This window comes from Misgurnus anguillicaudatus, chromosome 12 (genome assembly GCF_027580225.2).
Source record: "Misgurnus anguillicaudatus chromosome 12, ASM2758022v2, whole genome shotgun sequence".
Taxonomy (NCBI): domain Eukaryota; kingdom Metazoa; phylum Chordata; class Actinopteri; order Cypriniformes; family Cobitidae; genus Misgurnus; species Misgurnus anguillicaudatus.
In genome coordinates this window covers 23,948,537-23,965,144 of record NC_073348.2, presented here as the reverse complement: position 1 = coordinate 23,965,144, position 16,608 = coordinate 23,948,537, and the positions used below count along the sequence as shown (strand labels likewise).

The window sequence follows — 16,608 nt, the reverse complement described above, 5'->3', positions numbered from 1 at the left end:
AGTGGGTTAAGCAAAGGAAATTTGTATAGAACTGTTGCACAGGCAGCAGGCTTTCAAAAAAAGTCAGAAAAAAATGGGGGGCATGTTCCCCAGTAGAGCTTTGTGTGTAGCAGTTCCCCATTGATTGCATTTATTCCACAACCAGGGTGGAGTGCCCAGCAGCCGCGTGGCCCGAATCACATTATTTCATTATGTGTGTAAAAATCACTAATTCTGTTATTTGATGACCTACTCAATAAAAGCACAACACGTGAAACATAATCAAAAGCTACTATATGGCAGTGAAAATTATAGAAAGAGTAGAGGTGCCAGCAGCTGAATTTCAAGGCAGCTCCTTTGAGTTTGTGTCAACAAAGTCGGATTGGAAGACCTAAAAGCTTGTGAATGTATACTGCTGTTATAGTGAACTTTTTGGGAATTGCAGCTTACATGGTAACCAGCATGTATAACGATTCTTACGCTGAGAGGTCAAGCAGAGATGTTAAATGACATTAGCCCATTTTGAAGTGACCGAATTATGCAAGACTATAGTTTACATGTCACTGTTTATATATCACAGTGTGTCCAACCTTAGTTGTGCCACTTTAAAAAGAATGGAGGCTTAAATTAAAAGAGTATACCAACTTCTCCAGCCACAACTACACCACTGGTACCCAGGAAACTTAAGATTTAACGGATGAGATGCGCATACACTAATGGGATCTGTGGACAGTGTTGTCTTTGATTTAGCACAACTATTCACTGTATCACTGCTATAGTTTAACCAAACTCTGTATGTTACAATGTCAGAATTACATTTGTGTATACTGAAATGTAAACAATTGTTTTACACAGTGGTGGGTAGTAATAGCAAAGTGAACTGTCAACAGTTATAAGGTAGCTATAGCTAAGAATGGTCCAGACCAACCTTACAAATATATGACTTACAGAAGATACACACTGAAAAAAATAATACGCTGAATTTACTTAAAAATATAGTGCATCATTCTTGCATCCATCTTTTAAAATAAGTTTCATATAAAATTTTAAGCAACATATGCAATTGCTTAAAATTTCAAGTAAAACTTACTTAAAGTGGATGCAAAAATGATGCACTATATTTTTAAGTAAATCCAGCATATTTTTTATATTGCACTTATTAAATGATAAGGTACAGTTTATAGGTATAACTTGAGAACAACGTAGCATTAAGAAAGGTTTCTGGAAATGCAGCCCTGAACAGCAAATTTCACCTAACTGATGTTTACATATCCAAAACCCACATTAACAGAATTTACCAATAATCCAAACGCTTGATTTTAATATTGTGCAATGTTATGCCGACAACTGTTTTAATATTTTGTGATAGTTGTTAGTAAGTGCTTTGTCTTGAGCCGTTAAACTGCCCACTGTTCATCAGACAAATGCATCAGGTCCTGCAGTTCTGCATACCCGAGCCATTTCCGAAAGTATAATGTTGAGATACATAATTTTACAGTGAGGACATCTTATGGAACCATACACGACTATTACGAAAAGTGCAAATATTTACATGCCTCATGAAGGATTTATTAAGAGCAAAGTGTAATTTAAACCTGTGAACAGGATGCTATGTGTCAATTGTTATTATTTGCTTTGAGATATTATGTATTTATTTAGCAATGCCCTACAAACTATATATACATTTTATCTAGAAGATAAAATAATAACAATTTACACCTGTTTCCTGTATTGTGTTGCCATTTTGAGCATCAGTGAGTGTTGGCACCATTTTCAAATTCTACAAAATAGTTTCTTTGACCTGTAATATCTCAGCTCACATTTATCTGACTATATATACACAATACATTAACTAATGTGTCTGGTTTTGTCACGGAGTGACACCCCAGAGGACACTCACTCAACAGCCCTTTCTTAAAAAATGTTCAGAAAAAGAAAACAAAAAGCCTAATGATATTTCTTTTTTATGAAAAATCAAAGAAGGGTCAAATAAACGTCTCACCTCTGAATTAATGTCATCATTCTCTTGTATCTTCTGTTCTCTCTGTACTGTCCCCATATGACTTTGGCTCACGAGTGTGTTCTGACTGTAGGGCCTGACAAACTTCACATCACTCATCCTTGAGTCAGTGGTGCCGCACATTTCATAATTATACACATGCTGTAATGTGCCGTCCGCATAAACTGGTGGATAATATGGAATTACAGGTAGATTTGCTCCAGATTTATAAAATAACTTATTTTGCCTCCATCTGTAGATTTTCACTGAAATGATTGCAATAATTGAAACTATAAAGAGCAGAGAAACTACTGCAAGTGCCAAAATTAAATAAAAAGTCAGATCGTTGTTGTATTCCTTTTCATGAGTAAAGTCTGTGAATTCTGAGAGCACTTCAGGAAAATTATCAGCAACTGCCACATTAATGGAGACCACAGCTGAGCGTGAGGGCTGTCCGTTATCTTCAACAACAACAGTGAGTTTTTGTTTCACAGCATCTTTATCAGTCACCTGTCGCACAGTTCTTATTTCTCCATTCTGTAAATCCACTTCAAACAGCGCTCTGTCTGTAGCTTTCTGTAGTTTATATGAGAGCCACGAATTCTGTCCAGAGTCCACATCAACAGCCACCACTTTAGTGACGAGATAACCAACATCTGCAGAACGAGGCACAATCTCAGCCACCACAGAACCACCAGTTTGTACAGGATACAGAACCTGAGGAGCGTTGTCGTTCTGATCTTGAATGAAGATGTTAAGAGTCACATTGTTGGATAAAGGCGGTGAGCCTCCATCTTGAGCTTTAACTTGCATTTTGAATGATTTCAGTTGTTCATAATCAAAAGATTTTACTGCATAGATCACACCACTCTCTGAATTTATGGAAATGTAAGATGACAGAGGTGATCCATTTAAATCTACATCTATAAGGAAATAAGAAATCTTTGCATTTTGCCCCCAGTCCATGTCCTCTGCTTTCACAGACAGAATAGTTGTAGATGGTGGGTTATTTTCAGCTATAAAAGCATTATATGATTCCTGCTCAAACTGAGGTGCGTGATCATTCACATCAGATATCTTCAGTCTCAAAATCTCTTTACTTGACAGAGCTGGGTTACCCCCATCAACAGCGGTTATAGTGATATTATACTCTGCTGTCTGTTCCCTGTCTAATTCTGAATCTGTCACCAGGTTGAAATGGTTTGTTATTGAGGATATGATTTTAAATGGAGAATTCAGATCAATAGAGCAAGAAATCTTACTGTTGTCTCCTGAGTCTAGATCTTGAACGTTTATTATTGCTATAACAGTGCCAGGTGCTGCATCTTCTGATACTGCACTTAAAAAAGACATTACTGTAATTTTTGGTGTGTTATCATTTACATCTATGACATCAATAATGATCTCACTCGAGTCAGTCAAACTGCCTTGATCTTTAGCTTTGACTTTGATTTTGAGCTGTTTGTGTTTTTCATAATCTATGTCACCTATAACTCTAACCTCACCAGAATCCGCGTCAATGGAGAACAAAGCTTTAACCGCAGAGGTCGCGTGCTCAAAATAATATTGTACACTATCACTTGACTCGTCAGCATCTGTCGCAGTTACTTTTATAACGACTGTACCTTTAGCAGCATTTTCAACAACGGATGTTTTATAAGACGATTTGCTAAACAAGGGTGCGTTGTCATTGCCATCAAGAACAACAATATTTATCTGCACAGTCGCAGATCTTTGTGGTTTTCCACCATCGAAAGCTGTCAGTATTAAATTATGATGCTTTTCTTTCTCTCTGTCTAATGGAGAATGAAGAATCATCTCGACGTTTTTGCTACCATCTTCAACATTCTGAACATTTAGTTTAAAATGATCGGTGGGATGAAGAGTATATTTCTGTAGTGTATTCACTCCCACGTCCGAATCTATTGCGCTCTCTAATGGAAAGCGCGCACCCGATACAGCTAACTCATTAATTTCTTGATCAATTTTAGATTTCGGAAATACGGGGCTGTTATCATTGATGTCTTGTATGTCAACTGTAACGCGATAAAACTCTATCGGATTGTCCAAAATAACATTAAAACTGACACTACAGGCGGATATCTCTCCACATAATTCCTCTCTGTCTATTTTATTCTTAATAACCAGATGTCCGTTCTCTTTGTCCAGTCCAATGTACTCACTGCTCTCAGCGGCAAACACACGAGCTTTCCCTGAAATCAGTCTTTTCGGTTCAAGTCCAAGGTCCGAGGCGATATTTCCAACAATCGAGCCCACTGCCATTTCCTCTGGTATAGAATAACGAATCTGTCCAGTCACTTCAGTCGCAAATAAAGAAAGCACGCATGCTGATAGCCAACAATACACCCAGCCTTTTCTTCCGGACTCCATTTTTGTTCCACAGAGATTGAGCAGAGGCATAACAACAAAATTTGTGATAGATTATTTTTTAAATAATTTTTAAATAAATTTAAATAAAAATGCCTCTTCCGGATGTGGAGACGAAGAAAGAACGCGATTTGTCTGTCTGCTATATCCAGTGTCCCCGTTGATGATGTCTGAATTATGCTACTGCTTCGGGTTTTGTTAAAAGGGATGGATAACAACGACACTAAAAGGATACAAAGGTTGAACAGCGGCACTTAGAGTCAAAACAAAGCATTGCAGAATTATCACTTTTTTTAAACACATTATGAAAGATTTTAACACGCAAAACATACCATGTAGCGTCCAAACCTCAGCATTAGCGAAATGAATAAAAAAGTCACAAAAATGTTTGGATGATTATTATACTACAGTACAAACGAAATCAAGTGTAATGTAGGAACATGGTATTTATTCAGTATGAAAATGCCACTGTATTTTTTTGTAAGTGCTCTGACCTAAACCCACCCTGTTTTACATCTGCTACTTCAACAGCCGACGAACTATACCTTAGCAGGTTGCTTAAGGCATTATGTACGACGTTACCATGTGCTGTCCATGATGGCAGAGGTGCTGAATTGGTTGATACCGATCTCTCATCAATCTACTCTCTATGCAGCGGCTACTTCACCTCGTTCTTTATAAAAAAGCATTTCAGAAATAGTTAACATTGCATTAACAGGACTTTAGTTTGCAATTTGGATTGTTTTAACAAGGTCGTATATTTTGTAAAAATAATCTAAATTGCAAAGTAAATCCATCCCTGTATATTTTATTAGGCCCATGACATAAAACGTATCATGCCTCAAATCGCTCCACACCACCAGCACGCACTATGCCTTCACTTGGTTTTGAAAGGGGCATTTATATTATCATAATACATTTGCCATAGTGTCTTTCAGGGGCGTCACTATAGACCCCTTTAATTGGGGCACTTGCCCTCGTGTAATAAATCTACTCTAATCCAAGTCCGCGCGCGTCTGTGCATTTCCTTACTGCAGCCGCGCACAAAAGTCCAGATAAGGCCACGCGATTGAGTTAGCTTATGAAAACATGACAAAACTAAAGTAAATTTCCAACTACTAATTATTAATATAATAATTATTAATAATCATAATTTTATTTTGACTCGATCACCGTGTCTCCTGTAGATGGACATAAAACGTGTATTGTGCAAAGCAGGGAAAGGGAAGCAGAAAGAAGAGATGAGTTTGAGGGAGGTAAGACAAACTACATCATCACCCAGTCAGGTCTCAAACATTAGAGGAAAATTTTCAGGAAAACCTCTGGCAGTCTATAGAATTGCATTGTTTCTGAGAAAATCAACACAAATGTGTTATACTGTATTTTCAGATTTGAAATTAATATTTAGTTATGAACTATATACTTTTGGCAGTAACTATGACTGAGATTATTTTAGTAGCAGTCAAAGAATGACTGATTTCTTGTAATATTGTTAATGTACAAATATTCTTGTAAAAAAAGACGTTATTAATAATTTTTCTCATTGTATAATGAAAAATGCAAGTGTTCAAGAAAATATTTTCTCTACTTTCATTATTTTCACATTGTATGTTATTTATGCCTCCAAAAATGTTAGTAATGCTCATACTTCATGTTAAGTATGATGAAGATATTCCTTAAATATTTTTAAATACAATGTTTATCTTTCCCTGTACTTTTTGTAATGTAGGAATAGTAGGTTAAGCAAAGGAAATTTGTATAGAAGTGTTGCAAAGGCCGCATGCAGCAGGCTTTCAAAAAAAGTCAAAATGGGGGGCCTGTTCCCCAGTAAAGCTTTAAGTGTAGCAGTGCCCCTGGTGATTGATTTACTCCACAACCTGGGTGGAGTGCCCAGCAGCCGCATGGCCCGCATCACATTATTTGTGTAAAAATCACTAATTGTGTTATTGGATAACCTACTCAATAAAAGAACAACACGTGAATCAGGTACAGCTTATAGGTATAACTTGAGAACAACGTAGCATTAGGAAAAGTTACAGGAAATGCAGCCCTGAACAAGATATATCAACTGATGTCTACATATCCAAAGCCCACAATAACAGAATTTACCAATAATCCAGAAGCTTGATTTTAATACTGTACAATGTTATGCGGACGATAATCAACTGTTTAAATATTTTGTGATAGCTGTTAGTAAGTGCCCTGCTTGTCCTGAGCCGTTAAACTGCCCACTGTTCATCAGACAAATGCATCAGGTCCTGCAGTTCTGCATACCCGAGCCATTTGCAACAATGTGATGTTGAGATACATCATTTTACAGTGAGGACATCTGATGGACCCATACACAGCTACTACAAAAAGTGCAAACATTTACATGCCTCAAGAAGGATTTATTAAGAGCAATGTGTAATTTAAACTTGTAAACAGGATGCTATGTGTCAATTGTTATTATTTTGCTTTGAGATATTATGTATTTATTTAGCAATGCCCTAAGCTACAAACTATATATATACATTTTATCTAGAAGATAAAATAATAACAATTTACACCTGTTTCCTGTATTGTGTTGCCATTTTGAGCATCAGTGAGTGTTGGCACCATTTTCAAATTCTACAAAATAGTTTCTTTGACCTGTAATATCTCAGCTCACATTTTTTTTTTGACTATATATACACAATACATTAACTATTGTGTCTGGTTTTGTCACGGAGTGACACCCCAGAGCACACTCACTCAACAGCCCTTTCTTAAAAATGCTCAGAAAAAGAAAACAAAAAGCCAAATGATTTTTTTTAATGAAAAATCAAAGAAGGGTCAAATAAACGTCTCACCTCTGAATTAATGTCATCATTCTCTTGTATCTTCTGTTCTCTCTGTACTGTCCCCAAATGACTCTGGCTCACGAGTGTGTTCTGACTGTAGGGCCTGACGAACTTTACATCACTCATCCTTGAGTCAGTGGTGCCGCACATTTCATAATTATACACATGCTGTAATGTGCCGTCCGCATAAACTGGTGGATAATATGGAATTACAGGTAGATTTGCTCCAGATTTATAAAATAACTTATTTTGCCTCCATCTGTAGATTTTCACGGAAATTATTGCAATAATTGAAACTATAAAGAGCAGAGAAACTACTGCAAGTGCCAAAATTAAATAAAAAGTCAGATCGTTGTTGTATTCCTTTTCATGAGTAAAGTCTGTGAATTCTGAGAGCATTTCAGGAAAATTATCAGCAACTGCCACATTAATGGAGACCACAGCTGAGCGTGAGGGCTGTCCGTTATCTTCAACAACAACAGTGAGTTTTTGTTTCACAGCATCTTTATCAGTCACCTGTCGCACAGTTCTTATTTCTCCATTCTGTAAACCCACTTCAAACAGCGCTCTGTCTGTAGCTTTCTGTAGTTTATATGAGAGCCACGAATTCTGTCCAGAGTCCACATCAACAGCCACAACTTTAGTGACCAGATAACCAACATCTGCAGAACGAGGCACAATCTCAGCCACCACAGAACCACCAGTTTGTACAGGATACAGAACCTGAGGAGCGTTGTCATTCTGATCTTGAATGAAGATGTTAAGAGTCACATTGTTGGATAAAGGCGGTGAGCCTCCATCTTGAGCTTTAACTTGCATTTTGAATGATTTCAGTTGTTCATAATCAAAAGATTTCACTGCATAGATCACACCACTTTCTGAATTTATGGAAATGTAAGAGGACAGAGGTGATCCATTTAAATCTCCATCAATAAGGAAATAAGAAATCTTTGCATTTTGCCCCCAGTCCATGTCCTCTGCTTTCACAGACAGAATAGTTGTAGATGGTGGGTTATTTTCAGCAATAAAAGCATTATATGATTCCTGCTCAAACTGAGGTGCGTGATCATTCACATCAGATATCTTCAGTCTCAAAATCTCTTTACTTGACAGAGCTGGGTTACCCCCATCAACAGCAGTTATAGTGATATTATACTCTGCTGTCTGTTCTCTGTCTAATTCTGAATCTGTCACCAGATTGTAATGATTTGTTATTGAGGATACGATTTTAAATGGAGAGTTCACATCAATAGAGCAAGAAATCTTACTGTTGTCTCCTGAGTCTAGATCTTGAACATTTAACATTGCTATAACAGTGCCAGGTGCTGAATCTTCAGATACAAAACTGGAGAAAGACATTATTGAAATTTTTGGGGTGTTATCATTTACATCTATGACATCAATAATGATCTCACTCGAGTCAGTCAAATCTCCGTGATCTTTAGCTTTGACTTTAAATGTAAACTGCTTGTGTTTTTCATAATCTATGTCACCTATAACTCTAACCTCACCAGAATCCGGGTCAATAGAGAACAAAGCTTTAACTGCAGAGGTCGCGTGCTCAAAATAATACTGTACACCATCACTTGACTCGTCAGCATCTGTCGCACTTACTGTTGTAACGACTGTACCTTTAGCTGCATTTTCAACCACTGATGCTTTATAAGACGATTGGCTAAACACAGGCGCATTGTCATTAACATCAAGAACAACAATATTTATCTGCACAGTCGCAGATCTTTGTGGTTTTCCACCATCGAAGGCCGTTAAGATTAAATTATGATGTTTTTCTTTTTCTCTGTCTAATGGAGAATGGAGAATCATTTCGACGTGTTTGCTGCCACCAGCACCGCTCTGCACATTCATTTTAAAATGATCGGTGGGATGAAGAGTATATTTCTGTAGTGTATTCACTCCCACGTCTGCGTCTACTGCGCTCTCTAATGGAAAGCGCGCACCGGGCACCGCTAATTCGCTGATCTTCTTTTCTATTTTCGATTTCGGAAAAACGGGGCTGTTATCATTGATGTCTTGTATGTCTACTGTAACGCGGAAAAGCTCCATCGGGTTATCCAAAATAACATTAAAACTCACACTACAGGCGGATATCTCTCCACATAATTCCTCTCTGTCTATTTTATTCTTAATAACCAGATGTCCGTTCTCTTTGTCCAGTCCAATGTACTCACTGCTCTCCGCGGTAAACACACGCGCTTTGCCTGAAATCAGTCTTTTAGGTTCAAGTCCAAGGTCCGAGGCGATATTTCCAACAATCGAGCCCACTGCCATTTCCTCAGGTATTGAATAACGAATCTGTCCAGTCACTTCATCCGCAAATAAAGAAAGCGCGCATACTGTGAAGAATAGCCAACCATACACCCAGCCTTTTCCTCCCGACTCCATTTTTGCACAACAAAGACTGAGCATTAAAAAAAACGAAAAAAAAAAAAACCGAATGATGAATATTATAGAATATTTCATACAAAATGCCTCATCCGCATTTGAGAATCTGGAGACGAAGCTGAAAAGCTTGTCTGTTATGTAGCATCCAGTGTCGTCGTTTATGAAGTCTGAATTATGCTACTGCTATAGGTTTTGTTAGAGGGATGGATAGCAACGCCACTATAAGCATACAAAGTTGAACAGCGGCACTTAGAGTCGAAATACAGCAGTGCAGAATGATCACATCTACAACACCTTCTGAAAGATTGAAAGATTTTAAAGCGCCAAACTTCCCACGCAGTAGCACACAAACAGAAATATTACCGTGGACAAAAATGATTAAAAAGTAAAAAATGTTTGAATGATTATTATTATCCTTAAACAAACATAACCAATCCTAATATATTTACATTTACGCATTTGGCAGACACTTGAGCCTTTTATCTAATGGTACCTATGCATTACAAGGTGTACCTTTTTATAAGTGTGTTCCCTGGGTTCGAATTCATGTCCTTTTGCGCTGCTTGCTATGCTCTACTATTGAGCTATACAATAGTAAATGGTAAGCTTTAAGTATCATGGTAATACACTAGTAAACTTTTGCTACTGCTCTGACCTTAACACCCCGTATTAACAGCTGACGCTTACATCACTTCTTTATAATAATGCTACTTTATTAAATTCTGTCATTAATTTCATTTTGGACTGTGACGTAAAGACAGTTCATTTAGACAGTAATAGCATCATGGAATTACATCATATACCAACCTTGCCGAATCTGCAAAATGTTAGTATTTAGTTAACAAAAAAAAATTCTGTCAATGTACTCACTCTCGTGTTGATACAGTACAAACCTGTATTAATTTCTTTTCTTTTTTTTTGATGACACGAAGGAAGACATTCCGAGCAACGTCCGCAAACAAACCGTTCATGATGCCCCTTCACTTCCATGATATTCTTTGTTCCGATTATGGGAGTGAATGGGCCTCATGACCAGCGGTGCATTTCCCAACAATGCCCTGAACAAGGTATTTCACAAAACTAATGTTGACATATTGCCCACAATCCACAATAACAAAACTTTGCAAATTTTACAAACATTTGATTTTTAATACTGTTCAATGCTACACGAAAGATCATCAACTGTTTTAATGTTTTGTGATATATGTAAATATGTGCCTTATTTATCTTTAGCCATTAAACTGCCACTGTCCATCAAACAAATCTGTCAGGTCCTGCGCTTCTGCACAACTGAGCCTTTTCCAGCAATACCTTAAGATTTATCTTTTAACACTAAGGACATTTGAGGGGCCCATACACAACTACACCGTTATTAAAACTTAGTTTAAAACCACACAATACCTGTTCTTGTCATAGGACAACTTTAATTAACTTTTTTGATCCAGTTCAAATGTTGACTATTGCATTACAAAAGGTACAGACATTCACATGCTCAATAATCATTTTTCAAAGATTGTATTAATTTAGTAATGCCCTAAGAATATACATATGTCCCAAAAGACAAAATAAATAAAATAATTTATACCGACCATCCTGTTCAGAAAGCAGATCTGGATCTGAAAGAATCATGTTGCCTTCTTGAGCATCAGTGTATGTTTGCACTATCTTCCTTAAACATTCTATAATTTTTTTTTTTTTTTTTTGATAATTAACAAAGCCTTCTACTTTGACTGTAAATGTGCAAAGTATAAGCTAATGTGTCAGGTTTTGTCATTGAGCATCACGCAAACACCCCAAAGCATACTCAATCTTTTAGTAGACTTCACTATTAATGCTCGACAAAAAACAAAATTTCCTTATGAAATGCTTTTACATGATCATAGAAGAGTCAATTAAACATCTCACCTCTGAATTAATGTCATCATTCTCTTGTATCTTCTGTTCTCTCTGTACTGTCCCCAAATGACTCTGACTCACGAGTGTGTTCTGACTGTAGGGCCTGACAAACTTCACATCACTCATCCTTGAGTCAGTGGTGCCGCACATTTCATAATTATACACATGCTGTAATGTGCCGTCCGCATAAACTGGTGGATAATATGGAATTACAGGTAGATTTGCTCCAGATTTATAAAATAACTTATTTTGCCTCCATCTGTAGATTTTCACTGAAATTATCGCAATAATTGAGACTATGAAGAGCAGTGAAACTACTGCAAGAGCCAAAATTAAATAAAAAGTCAGATCGTTGTTGTATTCCTTTTCATGAGTAAAGTCTGTGAATTCTGAAAGCACTTCAGGAAAATTATCAGCAACTGCCACATTAATGGAGACCACAGCTGAGCGTGACGGCTGTCCGTTATCTTCAACAACAACAGTGAGTTTTTGTTTCACAGCATCTTTATCAGTCACCTGTCGCACAGTTCTTATTTCTCCATTCTGTAAACCCACTTCAAACAGCGCTCTGTCTGTAACTTTCTGTAGTTTATATGAGAGCCACGAATTCTGTCCAGAGTCCACATCAACAGCCACAACTTTAGTGACGAGATAACCAACATCTGCAGAACGAGGCACAATCTCAGCCACCACAGAACCACCAGTTTGTACAGGATACAGAACCTGAGGAGCGTTGTCATTCTGATCTTGAATGAAGATGTTAAGAGTCACATTGTTGGATAAAGGCGGTGAGCCTCCATCTTGAGCTTTAACTTGCATTTTGAATGATTTCAGTTGTTCATAATCAAAAGATTTTATTGCATAGATCACACCACTTTCTGAATTTATGGAAATGTAAGAGGACAGAGGTGATCCATTTAAATCTCCATCAATGAGGAAATAAGAAATCTTGGCATTTTGCCCCCAGTCCATGTCCTCTGCTTTCACAGACAGAATAGTTGTAGATGGTGGGTTATTTTCAGCTATAAAAGCATTATATGATTCCTGCTCAAACTGAGGTGCGTGATCATTCACATCAGATATCTTCAGTCTCAAAATCTCTTTACTTGACAGAGCTGGGTTACCCCCATCAACAGCGGTTATAGTGATATTATACTCTGCTGTCTGTTCCCTGTCTAATTCTGAATCTGTCACCAAGTTGTAATAATTAGCCAATGACGATACGATTTTGAATGGAGAGTTCAGATCAATAGAGCAAGTAATCTTACTGTTGTCACCTGAGTCTAGATCTTGAACGTTTAACATTGCTATAACAGTGCCAAGTGTTGCATCTTCAGATACAGTAGCGGTAAAAGACATTATTGTAATTTTTGGTGTGTTATCATTTACGTCAATGACATCAATAATGATCTCACTCGAGTCAGTCAAATCTCCGTGATCTTTAGCTTTGACTTTGATTTTGAACTGCTTGTGTTTTTCATAATCTATGTCACCTATAACTCTAACCTCACCAGAATCCGCGTCAATGGAGAACAAAGCTTTAACTGCAGAGGTCGCGTGTTCAAAATAATACTGTACACCATCACTTGACTCGTCAGCATCTGTCGCACTTACTGTTGTAACGACTGTACCTTTAGCTGCATTTTCAACAACGGATGCTTTGTAAGACGACCGAGTAAACACAGGCGCATTGTCATTTACATCAAGAACAACAATATTTATCTGCACAGTCGCAGACCTTTGTGGTTTTCCACCATCGAAAGCCGTCAGTATTAAATTATGATGCTTTTCATTTTCTCTGTCTAATGGAGAATGAAGAATCATCTCGACGTTTTTGCTACCATCTTCAGCATTCTGCACATTTAGTTTAAAATGATCGGTAGGATGAAGAGTATATTTCTGTAGCGTATTCACTCCCACGTCTGGATCTATTGCGCTCTCTAATGGAAAGCGCGCACCCGATACAGCTAATTCACTGATTTCTAGTTCGATTTTAGATTTCGGAAATACGGGGCTGTTATCATTGATGTCTTGTATGTCAACTGTAACACGATAAAGCTCCATCGGGTTATCCAAAATGATATCAAAACTGACACTACACGCGGATAACTCTCCACATAATTCCTCTCTGTCTATTTTATTCTTAATAACCAGATGTCCGTTCTCTTTGTCCAGTCCAATGTACTCACTGCTCTCCGGGGTAAACACACGCGCTTTTCCTGAAATCAGTCTTTTAGGTTCAAGTCCAAGGTCCGAGGCGATATTTCCAACAATCGATCCCACTGCCATTTCCTCGGGTATCGAATAACGAATCTGTCCAGTCACTTCAGTCGCAAATAAAGAAATGGCGCACACTGTGTAGAATAACCAGCCATACACCCAGCCTTTTCCTCCCGACTCCATTTGTGACCAACAAAGATTGCACAGAGGCAATTAAAACAAAATATACGATGAAATAGAATATTTCCGCAAATCTGTTTATTCCGGGTTTAATGAATCTGGAGACTAAAGCTAACAAGCGATTTTTTCCGGTCTGCACCCAGTGTCCCTCTTGATGACGTCTGAATTATGCTATTGCTACGGGTTTTGTTAAAGGGATGGATAACAAACCCACTACAAGGATACAAAGGTTGAACAGCGGCACTTAGAGTCGAAATTGAGCAGTGCAGAATTATCACTTATTTTTAACAAAATATGAAAGACTGAAAAATGTTAAGCATTCCTTGCATCGTCCAAACATTATCATTAGCATGGATGATATAAATAAAAAGTCATACAAATGTTTGGATGATTATTTTACTACATAAACAAATGTAATCAAGTGTAATGTGTGTACATGGTAATTGTCTATCTGTCACATACACTGAAAAAAATAATTCATTCAATTTAATAATTTTTTTAAAGGTAAGTAGTTGCAATCAATTTATTTAAGCTACATTTAAAGAAAAGTTTGTTGTTTTGTTATGCCTTCCTATTTTTTTAAAATGTAGCTTAAATAAATTGATTGCAACAACTTACCTTAAAAAAATGATTAAATTGAATGAATCATTTTTTTAGTGTACCTTAACTGGAGGTATACTTTTTCTAGCCGTGTTCCCCGAAATATACCTTAGCGGGTTGCTAGGGTATACATTCTTACGTACAACGTTACCAGGTGCTGTCCATGGTAGCGGTGGTGCTGAATTGGTTGATACCCATTGCTTGACTACTTCACGGCCTTACGTGACATAGAGATGGTCTTAAAGAAGCACTTCAGAAATAGTAAAAATTGCATTAATAGGACTCATGCCATACTGTAAAACAAGCCACATTGCAAACTAAATCCAACCCTGGATATATTTTATATAATTTTGAAATGAGTGTGCAAACCCGGAACCTCATGTAAAACCGCCTCAAACCGCTCTTCACCACACGCAATATGCCCGCGCATTATTGGGTCCCCCAAAGATCATTTTAATTAGTAACAAGGGTGTGGTAGAGGTCCCAACCTCATATTTTTTCTTACGGCCCAAAATTGCTAGTGGCGCCCCTCAAAATAGCTAGTGTGTGCATAATTCACAAAGTCAATTCTGTGATTGCATTTTCGAAGCACATTTTAACAAATCTAAACCACATTAATATGAATAACTGTTATTAATTTTGTATTTATTGAACAATATTTAATTGTTAATTATGGCTGGAAGCTAAGCACGCCCAGCACTCAGGTGTGCACCATAATTATGCAGCGTTTCTTTCGGGTAAAATGTGCCAAAAGGTTTTAGCTCACACTGGAAATTCTTTTTTAAATAAATACCAATTACAAAGATGCAATGTTAAACATTGCAAAATTAAGATGTGACCTTTGGATGAAAAATGCTGAGTGGGGTAGCAGGGTCACAAAAATAGTTGAAAAAATACATCAACTGCAAAATATTTTTTAAAGTGAATTAAAATTAAGAAATAGTTGTGAAACCACAAAGAAGCCTTTACTCTCTAAATTCTTTAAACAGTGAAGTAATGCTGCTTCCCAAAATCACTCTCAAAACTTTCACTCTCAAGTCGTCTTCATCTATTTAGTTTTTGATACTTATCATTTTTAATTGGGGATCAAATTTGCATGATTCTTTAAGAAAACCTGCGAAATTATAAAGGACACCTGAATACAAGGTGTGTTTCACTTCCAGCCTTTTATAACAACAATATATAAATGATTATATACAAAATTTATGTTATATATTAAGATTGATGTGGTTTGGAATTTGTAAAATGTGCTTGGAGAAAAATGGTTTCAACAAGTAATGATGACCAATTTTATGCCATACTAAACGACTGAACAAACATAATATTTTTAAGTGGTAGTTGCCTTACATACACTCTAAAAACAAACGGTGCTATATAGCACCAAAAGTGGTTCTTTGCTCGTAATCATAGAAGAACAGTTTTTAGTGCCATATAGCACCGGTGAAGCACCTGTGTAGAACCATATAGTGCTATGTAGAACCAAATGTGGTGCTATAGTGGTGCTATATGGCACCTATATGGTTCTACACAGGTGCTTCACCGGTGCTTCACCGGTGCTATATGGCACTAAAAACGGTTCTTCTATGGTTATGATTCAAATCAACAGTTTTGGTTCTATATAGCACCGTTTGTTTGTTTAGAGTGATTCTTCTAGGCCTATGCAAATAAACCAAAGTACCTGGAGAAAATCTGACACAAGAGAATATACAGATTGCACACAGAAAGACCCCCAGGCTCATCTGGGGCTCAAACCAGGGACTTTTTTTGTTGTGAGGCAACAGTGCTGAGCCTTAGGTTTGCATACATGCCTTGCAGAATGAGCAAATTCTTAACAATTTACACCAGCCATCCTTTTCAACAACTGTTTACATATGTAGAATGTCGTGTGTTTCCTTCCTGAAAATCAGATCTGTTTTCACTTTTAATAATCATTTTTGTGTATGAATCCCTCAGATGTTCTCTATGTGAAAATACGGATCTGTTGGAAAGGTGTCAGATATGCAGAAAACGCTGGCAAAGCAAAGAAAGTGCTGAACATGGAGGATTCTACGAGTTTAATATCCCGTGACAAACAAAGAACTCATGAACAACCATCACCATACATAAAAATAGTTGTTAATC

The 16,608-nt window shown here is 37.2% G+C and overlaps 2 protein-coding genes across 24 annotated transcripts in view; both read right to left on the bottom strand.

The window, feature by feature from the left end:
• Positions 1 to 16,608, bottom strand: part of LOC129447072 (protocadherin gamma-C5-like) — a 159,588-nt gene that overhangs the window by 59,242 nt on the left and 83,738 nt on the right. Inside the window, exon 1 of one of the 23 annotated variants that reach the window (XM_073874158.1) lies at positions 7,198 to 9,985. The exons of 19 other annotated variants lie outside the window; for them this stretch is intronic. In XM_073874158.1, the coding sequence (XP_073730259.1) occupies positions 7,198 to 9,669 (2,472 nt within the window). In that variant the 5' untranslated portion in view covers positions 9,670 to 9,985. Of the gene's footprint in view, positions 1 to 1,981; positions 4,642 to 7,197; positions 9,986 to 16,608 lie in introns of those variants that run through there. 3 more of the 23 variants (XM_073874170.1, XM_073874168.1, XM_073874187.1) reach the window with 3 other exon arrangements.
• Positions 10,543 to 14,378, bottom strand: LOC141369048 (protocadherin gamma-A3-like). Its single transcript, XM_073874157.1, has one exon. The coding sequence runs from the start codon at positions 13,888 to 13,890 to the stop codon at positions 11,461 to 11,463; it is 2,430 nt and encodes an 809-aa protein (XP_073730258.1). The 5' UTR covers positions 13,891 to 14,378; the 3' UTR covers positions 10,543 to 11,460.

Bases quoted from the DNA above. Each gene is read 5' to 3' on its own strand.
- LOC141369048 (XM_073874157.1), bottom strand. From the start codon at position 13,890: ATGGAGTCGGGAGGAAAAGGCTGGGTGTATGGCTGGTTATTCTACACA.